Source organism: Pan troglodytes, chromosome 20, assembly GCF_028858775.2.
Source record: "Pan troglodytes isolate AG18354 chromosome 20, NHGRI_mPanTro3-v2.0_pri, whole genome shotgun sequence".
Lineage (NCBI taxonomy): Eukaryota > Metazoa > Chordata > Mammalia > Primates > Hominidae > Pan > Pan troglodytes.
Genome location: NC_072418.2, coordinates 61,241,012 through 61,254,909, shown reverse-complemented (window position 1 = coordinate 61,254,909; position 13,898 = coordinate 61,241,012). Strand labels below are relative to the sequence as shown.

General features: G+C 45.5%; 2 protein-coding genes and 1 long non-coding RNA gene across 4 annotated transcripts in view; 1 reads left to right on the top strand and 2 right to left on the bottom strand.

Annotated features, from left to right (window-relative positions):
- LOC107969834 (uncharacterized) overlaps positions 1 to 2,636 on the top strand; it is a 12,777-nt gene extending 10,141 nt beyond the window's left edge. For both annotated transcript variants that reach the window (XR_001711965.4, XR_001711964.3), the window contains one exon: positions 2,380 to 2,636. This is a non-coding gene — a long non-coding RNA (uncharacterized LOC107969834). The remainder of the gene's footprint in view (positions 1 to 2,379) is intronic.
- ERVK3-1 (endogenous retrovirus group K3 member 1) lies at positions 1,765 to 11,194 on the bottom strand. Its single transcript, XM_054673619.2, has 3 exons — positions 11,066 to 11,194; positions 4,812 to 5,108; positions 1,765 to 2,668 (listed from the first exon to the last, which is right to left on the bottom strand). The coding sequence occupies exons 2-3, from the start codon at positions 5,103 to 5,105 to the stop codon at positions 2,633 to 2,635; spliced, it is 330 nt and encodes a 109-aa protein (XP_054529594.1). The 5' UTR covers positions 5,106 to 5,108; positions 11,066 to 11,194; the 3' UTR covers positions 1,765 to 2,632.
- The window catches only part of ZNF8 (zinc finger protein 8), a 27,669-nt gene continuing 24,882 nt past the window's right edge, over positions 11,112 to 13,898 (bottom strand). The window contains exon 5 of the mRNA XM_054672504.2: positions 11,112 to 11,194. The gene's annotated coding sequence lies outside the window, so the exon portion shown is untranslated. The remainder of the gene's footprint in view (positions 11,195 to 13,898) is intronic.

Sequence of the window (13,898 nt, the reverse complement as noted above, 5' to 3'; positions counted from 1 at the left end):
TTTCGCCACGTCGGCCAGGCTGGTCTCGAATTCCTGAGCTCAGGTGATCTACCCTCCTTGGCCTCCCAAAGTGCTAGGACTACAGGCATGAGCCACCGCGCCCAGCCCAGCCTCTTCTTGAACTTCATGCAAAATTATGTGCCCTGTTATAGTCTGAGGCCTCAGCTCCATGCTATCAGGCTTCAAGGACAGCAGCCACAGGATACCTCTATGAGGGCTATGTGAGAACAAAGTGAGATGTCAAGTGGGTGAGTGCTCTAAAGAGAGAAAAATTGATCATTCCTGCTGTACTGAATTCAGGTCGTAACAGAGACTCCCAGGAGGAAGGGCAGATGTGGGGCCTTTTGTTCCTTCCCACGAGACAAGAGTACTGAACAGACTATTTGGGCCCTGATTTGCCCATTACCCACACCTTCCTCCCCATCTTATTCCTAAGCTGAGAATGGCAAGTATGATGGTAGAGGCTGTCAGATCTAGGATCAAATCTTCACCACTCTCTGCTGTGATTCTGGGCTGCTCACCTCCCTTGGGGTCTGTTTCCTATCTATAAAATGGAACCTCCTGTGAAAAGCTTTTTGCTCATTCATTAAGGAATGAATTACATTTAACAAAGTTTTGGATTTTATTAATAAAATGTATGGACATATGTTTTTCTCTTGTTAGATAGGTACCTTCGTAACATTCTTGGTTTTCCCTCTGAGCCTACAAAGCTGACATTTGCTGCTTGTGTGTTTTTTGTTGGGTTTTTGAGACAGAGTTTCGCTCGTTGCCCAGACTGGAGTGCAATGGCGCGATCTTGGCTCAGCACAATCTCCATGTCCTGGGAACAAGCGATTCACCTGCCTCAGCCTCCCGAGTAGCTGGGATTACAGGCATGCATCACCACGCCCAGCTAATTTTTTGTATTTTTAGTAGAGACAGGGTTTCACCATGTTGGCCAGGCTGGTCTCATACTCCCAACCTCAGGCCTGCCTCAGCCTCCCAAAATGCTGGGATTACAGGCATGAGCCACTGCGCCCAGCCTGCTGCTTGTGTTTTACAGAAAAGTTTGCCAACCATACTCTGACGGCCTGGGCAGTGATGGAGGGTTTAAAGAGAGGGGTGTCCTCATCAGTCAGGGGTAAAAGACCCTCTCTACCCAATGCTGAGTGGAGAGTGATGAAGGGGACAACAGGAGGCAGGAGAACCATGACGAGGTAGTGGTGTAGAGCAGGCTGAGGAAGGCAGGGCAGTGGAATGAAGGCAGCAGAAGCAGGGTGTGTTTTAGAGGGATATCTGGTTTCTGAAAACATCTAGCCCTGTACCTGCCTCCTGTGCCACTGTGACTGCCACCCCACCATCTACCTCACTCGGCACCTCAGGCTCCATCACCTCACCCTCTCTCTGTCTCCACATTGCTTGGCCTCAGCAGCTACAGGGTAGGGGGCACCTGAGGTCTCAGTCCTGGGCAGAGGTCCCAGGTTGCTAGTGACTCTTACAGAGACAGGTTTGTTTCCAGGGCCACTGCTGCCTTCTCTTTGATCCTACACACCAGTGTGGCTCTAGGCTCCTGGCTTTGACTTCAGGGGCCCAGGCCTGGGATTCTGGAAAATGAAGTATGGCTAATGAGCACAGGCAGCAAGGAGTGGGTGTGGTCATGGCCACGCACACAGGCGCTCCTCGGACAAACAGATACACCCAGGCCAGGCTCTTCACAAGCCTAGGTCCCACCCATGGCCTCCCCTTCCCAAATTAAAAATATACATCCACACAAACACCTGTACATGAATTTTCACAGCAGTAGCATTTATAATATCAGAGTTGGAAACAACCCCAATGTCTATGAACTAATGAGTAAACAAACTGTGGTATATCCATACAATGCAGTATTATTCAGCCATAAAAAGGAATGAAAAACTGATACATGCTACAACATGGATGAACTCTGAAAACGTTCAGTGGTAAAAAGCCAGACACAAGAAACCACATATTGTATGACTCCATTTATATGAAGTGTCCAGAAGAGGCAAATCTAGACACATAACGTGGATTAGTGGTTGCCAGAGGCTGGAGGAAGAGCGAATAGGCAGTGATGATAAGGGGTATAAAGGATACTCACACACCTGAGGTCACACCTGCACATACAGGTGGCATCAACACATGCAGGACTGTCGCGGTTGCTTCTGGACCGAACGAAGGAGGATGAATGCAGAAATGAGACAGACAAAAGGATCTGTTTGAAAGAAGGGGTCAGGGGGCTCCTTGATTCTAGGGAACAGGGACCTGAGCTTTTACAGCCCTTCGTATTTATTAGGTAGAGTGAATAGGGAGGAAGGGATAACTGTCGGTCAGCTATTTGATTTAACACAGGCCCACATGATTCCTTTCTTTGTTCAACAGGTTCTGGATGTTCCTGTGGATAACCTCAAGGAGCAGGGGACCTGGGACATGACTGCCCCCAGCATTCCTTCTGGCGGCAGACAGAGTTTGTCAGTTCGCCAACATCCTGCTTTCATGAGAACAGTTTGCTGTTTGCTCACAGAGCCTCCAGTGGTATACTGAGTTGGTCACGACCCTCATTCCTTCGGCCTCCAACATCTCCCCTTTTGTTTTTGCATTAATTGAATAAAGGTAATTTCAGGCTGTGCAGCTTTCAATTGCCGGTTGGTGGTTCACCCGATCCTATAGACTATGAGCAAAAAAACAGAGACATAACAACATTATTCTTGTAATTATTATAAAAGAGACATTGAAGTTATGTTTAAGGTAGGTCCAAGGGTTGAGGCTTTTTTTTTTTTTTTTTTTTTTTGAGATGGAGTCTCGCTCTGTCGCCCAGGCTGGAGTGCAGTGGCGCCATCTTGGCTCACTGCAAGCTCCGCCTCCCGGGTTCACGTCATTCTCCCACCTCAGCCTCCTGATTAGCTGGGACTACAGGTGCCCGCCACCACACCCGGCTAGGGTTGAGGCTTTCTAAGCCCTGCTGGAATTCTGTTTAAGCTTCTAAAAAGGGCTGTTATTTTTGAGTTTGCTTATTCAAGAATTTTACTCTGTAAGTTACTGATATCAAAAGTAATATTGGATGTAAAAGCTCCCTGCAAATGAGCTTTTACAAGGTTCCATGGATATTCACTTTGGTTCTATTCCAAATTGGTCACACAAATATGAATATGATTGAAATGACAGTGCAATTGCTGCTGCAATTGCAAACTTTGTACCTGCTTTCCCAGCCACAGAACAGTAGTCTTTAACATTGCTACCTTTGTTTGTAATTCGGTATTAATTTTATTTTGAAGCATCCATGCCTGGTTGGCTGTACATGTCCAATTTTCTACATATTGGGCTGTTTGAATAGAACTATGTAGTGCTACTGAGGACACTACAACCGAGGTTTTTAGTGTGACTAAGGAGATTACAGTAAAAATTACTATGTTTAAGGCTTTACATGCACGATGAGTGAGCTGGGTAAGAAGGAGTTTTACAAAATGTAAAGCAGGGGTGGCAGCCCAAGGTTTGCACAAATTGACAGGGATCCATAATCCAGGGATACGACCCAGAATTATTAGAGTGGATATGTTGTGTGTTTGTATTGTGCTATGATTGAGGCAGTGATACAGTTGACAAGAGTCACAAGTCAACTGGGTGATGTTTACGTGGAGTTGGTCCTTCTTAGATGCTAGAAAAACATACGGATTAAAAACACAAACTGGCCGGGCACGGTGGCTCACGCCTGTAATCCCAGCACTTTGGGAAGCCAAGGCGGGTGGATCACGAGGTCAGGAATTCAAGAGCAGCCTGGCCAAGATGGTGAAATCCCGTTTCTATTAAAAATACAAAAAACAAAAAATAGCCTGGCACGGTGGCGGGTGCCTGTAATCCCAGCTACTCGGGAGGCTGAGGCAGACAATTGCTTGAACCCGGGAGGCAGAGGTTGCAGTGACGCGAGATTGCGCCACTGCACTCCAGCCTGGGCGACAGAGTGAGACTCCATCTCAAACAGTAACAACAACAACAAAAAACCCACAAACCGTAAATTGAGTGGTAATATTTTTTACAAAGGTGATATTAAAACTGTGTTGAGTAATATTACTATTGTTGGATAATGTTCTGACCCAGATGCTGTTATTCATAAATGGGAGTGTTGCCTTCCATATCGATTCCTGAATTGGGCCTCTGTTTCCTAGATGACGTCACTGAGGTAAGGGCGGGTTAAAGCCTGTTCTGTACCAAGCAAGTTGTGCAGCCAACTGGGGGACTGAATCCCAGTGTGATGTGACGAAGAGGTGTTGAAGGTCCACCACCAGTGCCAGTGAAGTTTGTGCCAAGAGGTCTGATTTTCATCTCTCCCCTCTAAATGGCCACGGGGACCCCAGTCAATGTTTCCCATTAACATAGACTGTTGTCTGGCCAAGGGGCCAAGACACTGGGTCCAAGGAGGGGGGTGAGAAATATCAAAGGGAGCCCATTCCATATAATCAATACAATTTGAGTGATGGGGCCGGGAGTGACTGGTGAACACGCCAGTAACATTAATGAAGCTGAGGCCTAATAAATACATAATTTTTCCATGGTGACTTAACCATGCCTGAGATTGGACTGCAAGACAGCTGCAGTTGAGTGACGTATCCGTGGTGATACATAAAGGGAGTCCTTCCAATGGGCCGGTGTAATTGATGCTATTGCTCTGTGTCAGACGGAGTTAGGGGTCCTGGTGCCCACGCTCCCTGATCATAATATATCTCAGGAGGAGTGTCGCTCCAGAGTACCAGTCGTACTACCAGTGGGTTAGGAACATATGCCCAATATGTTTTTGCCTCTACACAGGGGAAACATACCGCACAGGACACTACAGCTAGCATGGCCAAGAACATGGAGTCAGGGGTTTTTGCCTGACCCTGGCGCTCCAGTAGTTTCTCAGCTTCCTGTGTCGTTTTCTTGATCTGTCCCCATGTTATGGGGTTGGATGTCATTGTGACTCCGGTCGGCCCTTGTTCTGTCTTTGCATTCAGATTCCGCTGGCTCATGGCTTGTACTGGAGGTAACAGGCCCACGGTTGAATACCACGGATCCCTCCGGTCTCCCGTTCCATGGTCACACACACCTGGAGGGCACCCACACGGTTTGTCCATCTCCTGTAAAAACACAAGCATACCCTCGTCCCCACGTCAGCAAATCCACCGGACCTTTCCATTGTCCTTCTTCTGGGGATTTCCATAACACTTTTGGATAAACTTGCCTCTTTTCCTCTAGCAGTTGCCAGTGTCGTTCTGTTGGGGTCTTGCCATCCGTACCAGGAGTCAAACAATTTAAAGTAAACAAGGCTAAATGTAATTTTGTTTGAAGTGGTAATTGGTCCCCTATTCTCCCTTTTTGTTTTTTCAGCATGCGTTGTAGTGTTTGATGTACCCGCTCAATAATGCCTGGTCCTCAGGGATTGTATGGAATTCCTGTTTTATGATTGATTGCCCACAATTGTAAAAAATTGGGAAAGCATGACTAACATAAGCGAGTCTACTGTCAGTTTTAAATTGTTTAGGGACCCCCATATGGGCAAATGACGACAGACAGTATCGTCAGACATGACCAGCTGTTTCTCCAGTTTGGCATGTGGCATGTAACATATGGGAGTAAGTGTCTATATTACATGAACATAGCGGAGTTTGCCAAAGGCTGCTATATATATGTAACATCCATCTGCCAGATTTCATTTGGAGCCAAGCCTCGTGGGTTGCATCCTTCCACAGGTGCAACACCAGGGACATGCTGGCAAGTGGGGTAGGCTTGCACAATAACTCAAGCCTGGCTGCGAGGCAGATGAAACATACGAGTAAGGGCAAGTTGTTCTGATGCAGTAAAGCATGGGAAGCTTGGGCTTGTTGAAATATAGAACTGATGAATTTATCTGCTCTATCATTACCTAGAGATAGTGGCCCCAGGAAGTTGTGTGTGAGATCGGATATGAGAAATATGAAAAGGGGCAGCATGAGAGCGAACAGCTTTTTGGAGTCTCAGAAATAGGTTAAGCAGTTCTGGTTTTAAGGTGCTCTTGTGTGGGCGGCAAGCCACCCAGGCGCCGAAGCAAGAGACAGAGGACACGGGCTGTTCCAGTATAATAACATATAAAACAAGAATAGTTATACCAGATATAGATCTTAGATATGATTATATATGAATATCATTAATCATTAGTTTGTAGCAATTAATTTTTATTCCAATATTACAATAATCCTCGCTCTATAATCATAGCCTAGGAAAAACCAGGCCATACAGAGATAGAAGCTGAGGGGACACAGTGAGAAGTGACCAGAAGACAAGAGTGCGAGCCTTCTGTTATGTCCAGACAGGGCCACTAGAGGGCTCCTTGGTCTAGCGGTGACGCCAGCGTTTGGGAAGACCGTGGTCTAGCGGTAGCGAAAAGTGTCAAGGAACAACACCCGCTACTTAGCAGACCGGGAAAGGAGGGGGGGTCTCCCTTTCCCTGGGGGAGGTTAGAGAAGACTCTGCTCCTCCACCTCTTGTGGAGGGTCTGACATTAGTCAGGCTCGCCCGCAGTTATCCGGAGGCCTAACCGTCTCCCTGTGATGCTGTGCTTCGGTGGTCACGCTCCTAGTCTGCCTTCATGTTCCATCCTGTACACCTGGCTCTGCCTTCTAGATAGCAGTAGTAAATTAGTGAAAGTACTAATAGTCCCTGATATGCAGAAATAATGGCGCAAGCTGTCTCTCTCTCTGTCTCCTCTCTCTCTCTGCCTCAGCTGCCAGGCAGGGAAGGGCCCCCTGACCAGTGGACACATGACCCACGTGACCTTACCTATCATTGGAGATGACTCACACTCTTTACCCTGCCCCTTTTGCTTTGTATCCAATAAATAAGAGCACAGCCAGACATTCGGGGCCACTACCGGTCTCCGCGCATTGGTGGTAGTGGTCCCCCAGGCCCAGCTGCCTTTTATCTCTTTGTCTTATGTCTTTATTTCTACACTCTCTCGTCGCCGCACACAGGGAGAGACCCACCGACCCTGTGGGGCTGGTCCGTACACTCTTGATAGTGGCAGTTTTAATGCAACTAGCTACATTTACAACATAGGCTGAATTACAGACAATATTAATAGGAAATAAAGCTGTGAGCTTTAAAACTTGAATAACTGCCATTAATTCAGAGTGTTGAGCTGAAACTCTAGGGGTCTTTATTATTTAAGTATGTTTAGGTCCATAAATGGCTGTGTGGCTTTTGGAAGAGCCATCGGTAAAATAGGTCTGTCCACCTGAAATGGGTTTGTGATGAGCAATCACAGGGGGAATAAAAGGCTGAATTTTATAAAACTGCAAAATTTTGTCTGATGGATAATGGTTATCTATTATTTCTACAAAATCTGCGAAAGTGATTTGCCGTGCAGTGGACATCTCCCAGGCCGCAGCCTGTTGTTGGGAATCCAAGGTAACAATAATTTTATCAGGATCATATCCTGTAAGCATTTTTGATCTATGCCTGCCTATTATTATAAGTTGTGTGACTAAAGCAAGATAAACTTGCAAAGATTTTACTGTTTGACTGGATAAAAAAAGCCATTCTATTACCATTATAGTTTTGTCTATGAATTGAGCTAAAAGTCCTGATGGAGAATGGGGGGTAGGAAGAATAAACAGAAGCAAAGACTTTTGTGGTTGTAGCCAGGAGGCATGTCGTTGCCGAAGCATCTTTCTACAAGCTGTAATTCAGCTTCTGCCTCCTTAGTAAGTTGCCGAGGGGAATCTAATGAAGAATCTCCTTGGAGGGTTTGATAAACATGAGTGAGTTGATAAGAAGCAATACCTAGCATTGGGCGCAGCCAATTAATATCCCCTAATAACTGCTGGAAGTTATTCAGAGTTTGCAATTTGTTCTTACGAAGAGCTACTTTCTGAGGCTGAATACTTTTTTCAGTAACAGTAGTACCTAAGTATTGGTATGAGGAGGTTGTTTGTACCTTTTCAGGAGCTATTTTGAGATTCCATTTAGTTAAAGCCCATTTTATTTCTCTGAATAACTGGTATAATACTTGATCTGTAGGAGTGGCCAAAACAATATTATCCATATAATGAATGATGTAGGTGGTGGAAAACATATTCCGAGGCTCCTTCAATGCTTTTCCTACAAAATGCTGACATAACGTAGGACTGTTGAGCATGCCTGGGGTAATAAAACTTTTCATTGATCACAAGAGACAGGCTCTCTCTGATTAATAGAAGGCACAGAGAAGGTGAATTGAGGCTTGTCCTTCTTGTGTAATGGTATAGTGAAAAAACAGTCTTTAAGATCTATTACTACAAGAGGCTAATCTCTTGGAATGGTTGCCGGGGATGGCAGACCTTGCTGTAATGCACCCACTGGTTTAATTTGTGCATTAATAGCTCTCAAATTATGCAGCAGTTGCCATTTTCCTGACTTTTTGGGGGTCACAAATACTGGTGAATTCCAAGCACTAACTGATACTTTTATATGTCCTGCATCCAATTGCTTTCTTACCAGCTGATGGAGTTGAGTCAGTTTTCTCCTGTGATAGGGGCCATTGATCCACCCACACAGGTTTATCAGTCAGCCACTCTAGCAGCAAGGCAGTGGGTGGAGGAGAAGTATCAATGACCCCTATCAGAAATCCTGATGACCTAGCCCTTTCCTATCTGTTTGCCCAGTTACCGATACTGGACTGGGGTTTCCCTGTAGGAACTTTCCCAAGCCTTTCCCACTCTGATATCCCATTTCCTTCAATATTTTAAATCCTGGATTATCAACCTTTTCATTTGTAAGTCTCACATCCCATGCTGTAAGTAAATCTCAGCCCCAGAGATTAACACGTATATTTGCAACATAAGGTTGAAAAGTACATGGCTGTCCATCTGGACTGACACAAAGTAAAATTTCAGCACTCTGTTAAACACTTTGAGCTGTTCCTACTCCCACTAAGGATGTAGAGTTTAGTAGCAGGGGCCAATTGTTTTTGGATATTACTGAAACATCTGCTCCCGTGTCCATACACCCACAACACTTCTTTCCTTTAATTTGCACTGCACAGGTGGGTCAATTAGAAGCTATGGGTTGGGATAGGTAAATTTCCTGTGTAGTTGTACTCCCAAATTCTTGATTTCCTCTTTTCTCCTTTCGTGAAGAAGGGTGTAATTTGCAGAGAATAATAATAAGCAATAGCTGAGCAATATATTTCCCAGGTTTAAAAACCCAAAGATCTTGTGACATTACAATTACTTGAATTTCTCCTTCATAATCAGAGTCAACAATCCAGGGATCACAGTAATGCCCTGTAAGTTCAGATGGCTTTGGCCTAAAATTAATCCTGTATATCCTGTTGGCAAAGGTTCCCAAATGCCTGTGGGAATTCTGGTGGGTTTGTCTCCTCCAACTAACGTGACCCATTCTCTGACTGAGCGATCTAATCCTGCACTCCCCGGTGTTCCAGAGGAGAGGGAGTCAATGTTCCTCCAGGAACCCACCCCTGTAGCAGGGTTGTGGCCTGGATGGGGGATGCCCTCATTGTTTGAGGGGCCCAGGCCCCATTCTCATTTCCCGAGAGCGGGGTGCCATTCTGATGAAATTTTGAGCAACACTGATTAGCCCAATGATTTCCTTTATTACGGCGAGGGCAAAGTCCTGGTGTTTTTTTTTCTGTGTGTGTGTGTTGTGGGGAGCGGGGCGGGGAGGGGGGGCGGTATTGCATTGTAAGATCCCTTCTGCCCAGAGGTCTGATGGTATTCTTTTTTGAAATGTCCAATTTTTCCACAATTATAACATTTTCCCACTTTAGGGCTCAACCCTTGGCCCTTTCCAGATTTGTTCACTACTAAATTAGCTATTACTTGAGCTAACACAGTTGAACGATGGAGTTCAGTTCCCACATCCTGACAGGCTTTGAGAAAATTTCCCAAGCTGTTTGTACATCTCATGGGTGCTAATGCACATTTACAATCTGCATTTGCATTTTCAAAAGCTAGGGTCAAAGTAAGCATTTTCGCAGGAGCAGTATGAGGAATCTGATGCCTCACTGACTGTTGTAACTGTGCAATAAATTGTGCAAAGGGCTCCTGTGATTTTTGCATGATATGCAGAAAAGATTTTATTGAGACCCCTTTCTCAGGAATGGTGGCCCAGGCACGCTTAGCGGCCAGGCGCACTGATGGTAAGCAGCATCTGGAAGTGTCAAGTGTTGCACCAGATCTGAATAAGAGTCACTACCCAATAGCATTTCCTCTGTAATGCTCCCATGTCCAGCGGTGAGATTCTGTCTAGCCTGGTCTTTACACATTTCTTGCCAATTTAAATTCCATGTCAAATATGCACTAGCAGAGAAACAAGTGCAAGCTAAATGCTTTATATCCAAGGGTGGGAGGCGCATAGTGCTGAATACAAATTCTAACAATCCTAAAGTAAATGGGCTCTATATTCCATTATTAACCACACTAGCTTTTAATTCTTTCAATAATTTAAATTTTACTGGAGTGTGTTCATGAATAAACTGCTGTGGATTATTTGGATCAGGCCTTAAGGTAATAGGAAAAGTGCAAGGTCCTAGTGGCTCGCCAGCTATGACCACAGCATGCAGAATTTTTTGTACTGGGGTCTCTATTTCTGCTACTGGAGGGGACAGTACAGGCCAGTTCTCATCCTCCCTCTCCTGTTTATCATTTTCAATGGGCGCTGCTGGTGAGACAAAAGATTCTTTCAATTTTTGAGATTCAGAACATAGCACCTGCTGTCTGGCAGAATAAGAAGAGGACAATGGCAGGAGGACAGTACAGACCAAACCCCAAGCAGAGAAAATAGAAGGATCCATTTTAAGAACTTTCTGATGAGCTCGTTTCAATCTTTCTCCTACTCAGTCTCAATTTTCCACAGCAAGAGTACCTGTCTGCAGAAACCATGGGTTATGTGTAATAACCTCCTGTAGAAGCTTAATGTTTGAGAACTAACCTGAGCACCAGATTGTTTAAGCAAAACTTTAAGCAGCTGCACATAATGTTGCTCCTCAACGGACAAATTCTGCCCCATGTTACCCTGATTCAGAAACCTCCCGCTCCCGATACCTTCTCAGGGAACTGACCTTATATCCTCCGCCGGCAGACTCTCCCGTCCAGGGGTTCGTAGTTCGTCTGATCAGTTTCACTTTCTCTGCTCTGGCAGACCTTCCTCGTTCAGGTCCCTGGTCGGGCACCACTTGTCACGGTTGCTTCTGGACCAAACGAAGGAGAACGAAGGCAGAAATGAAGACAAAGACAAAAGGATCTGTTTGAAAGAAGGGGTCAGGGGGCTCCTAGATTCTAGGGAACAGGGCCCTGAGCTTTTACAGCCCTTCGTATTTGTTAGGTAGACTGAATAGGGAGGAAAGGGTAACTGTCGGTCAGCTATTTGATTTAACACAGGCCCACATGATTCCTTTCTTTGTTCAACAGGTTCCGGATGTTCCTGTGGATAACCTCAAGGAGCAGGGGACCTGGAGCGTGACTGCCCCCAGCATTCCTTCTGGCGGCAGACGCAGTTTGTCAGTTTACCAACATCCTGCTTTCATGAGAACAGTTTGCGGTTTGCTCATAGAGCCTCCAGTGGTATAATGAGTTGGTCACGACCCTCATTCCTTCTGCCTCCAACACAGGATGCTCCCCTCCCACGGGCGCATAAGCGGTGACACCCGGCAGGACATGGCAGGTCGCGCCCTCACGCACCGCAAGCCTCTCTGCCCGCGCCGACCCGGGGTCGCGTTCCCCTCACAGGTCCCACCCGTCCACTCATTCACTCCCACCATCGGCACACTTAGGCCACGGGCGCCTCTCCATCCTTCACAATCACCCTCGCCTCTCCTCCACACACCACTCACCACTGTGGCAGCCTCCTCAGAGAGCCTAGCCGCCCGATAGTCCGCGCGCCCGTGAGCGTCTTACACACTGCCGCCAGCACTTCCGGTACGCACTTCCGCCTGGTGGCCAGCGGCCGCCCAGGACCTCACCTCCCAGAAGGCCCTTCGCCTTCCTGCCTGGAAACGGCCATGCACGGGATACAAGGCCTTCTGGGAAATGGAGTTCACAGCGCTGCGGGGTCGGAAGGTGAGCGTGGGAGCTGCGGGTCGTCAGAACCTCTCGGTTTTGCGCAGGCAGCGCACCGGAAGGGAAGTATATTGACATCCATGGTTTTATATGTTCTTTGAAATATACAGCGTATGTACTTTTTTCTTTCTCTACGCGCACACATGTACACACATAGATATAAAAGTATATCGTTTGGAGATATTTTTCCCCCCTGAACCTTGTATATCCTTAAGATGTCCCCTAAGAACACGTACATTCTTCAACTCACCCAAGTAACGACATTGAAGCCTGTACCCAATCCCCAGCCCATATGCTAATTTCTCCAGTTGTCCCAATGTCTTACGTAGTTTTCGTCTTTTATTCAAGCACAAACTAAACACGCATTACACTCTACTGTCTCATTTCAAGTTGCTTTCAATCTAGAATGGATCCTGTTGTTTCTTTATAATGATCTTGGCAGTTTTCATGTATCCAAGCGAGTTTTCCAAAATGCCCTCCAATTTAGGCTTGTCCGTATAGAGTATAAAACAATCATAATATAATTTTACAGGTTTTCTTCCACTGACCCTGCACATTTCTCCACTAAACATTTTTTGAAAACTTTCTGAAACATGGCTAGTATTACACCGTATGAATGCCATTTCTTTATCCCCCACCTCCAGCCATTTAGCTAGAAATTGAGCAACAGGTGTATGCAGTCCCTGTACATTCCTATTTCTGTATGTCCAGGAGACTCCCTGATAACAGGCAGGCCCTGCATGATGCAAATCACCTTAATCGAGGGAGGTGCCCGGGTACAGTGTGGGACATGATAATTCCATCTACACGCAGAAGGCCTGTATGACCTAGTGGAGGAGGCTCCCAATGTGCATACTGACTCGGGTTACACCTCCCTACTCCTACCACAGTCAGATCATCACAGGGGGACTTTAAAAATTCTATCAGCTATGGGCCGGGCACGGTGGCTCACGCCTGTAATCCCAGCACTTTGGGAGGCCACAGTGGGAGAACCACTAAAGCCCAGGAATTCGAGACCAACCTAGGCAACACAGTGAGTCCCTGTTGCTATAAATGAAAAATTTTTTTAATTAAAAAAAATTTACATCTAAATAGCTATACATGACTAGTGGCTACCATGTTGTACAGTGCATTCTGGAAGATGTCCATGTTGGATCTCCTTACAAAAGACCTATGGGAGACTGCTTTTCAGACTGGATGCTGATTTCTTCCCAGTTACCCATTGCAGAAACAACTTGAATACCTTGGAGGACATGAAGATAACACTGGAAATGGGGGACTTGGCTATTGGCTAAAACTTGTATGTAGGGGGCTCTCATAATTGGGGCTCATTGATACAGGAAATTTAACAAAGTAACTTGGAAATGTATGTGTGCGCTACAGCCACCCTCCAGGGACCTTTATCTTGTATCTTTGGTATCATCGAGTTAAAGCTGTTTTACACTCAACTGTTTCTGTCAACTGAACACACACACACACACGAGTATATATAGAACAAGTATGAATATGACCAAGACACACACTCTCTGCTCATGTGAACACTGTATGGGGGATGCAGACAGTAAACAATGAAAGAAATTATCAAACTTACTTTAATTTGAAACAGTTAAGATTTTTGTTTAAATTTATTTTTTGAACTGGTAATAATTTTACATGTTTCAAAATTCCAAAAATATAAAATGATAAAGAGTGAAAATTATTCCTCATCACTGTCCTCCCAATTCTTCTGGCCAACCAGTATGCCACTTTTACCCTTTCAGAGATTATGTGTGTACATATAAACAAATGTTTCTTATTTATTTATTTATTTTTGAGATGGAGTTTCGCTCTTGTTGC

What these genes read in the sequence shown, in the direction of transcription:
- ERVK3-1 (XM_054673619.2), bottom strand. Translation starts at nt 5,105, where the DNA reads ATGGACAAACCGTGTGGGTGCCCTCCAGGTGTGTGTGACCATGGAACG. An exon ending in TAGCTGTAGTGTCCTGTGCG is followed by an intron (nt 2,669 to 4,811) that starts GTATGTTTCCCC and finishes TTTTGCTCATAG; the next exon opens with TCTATAGGATCGGGTGAACC.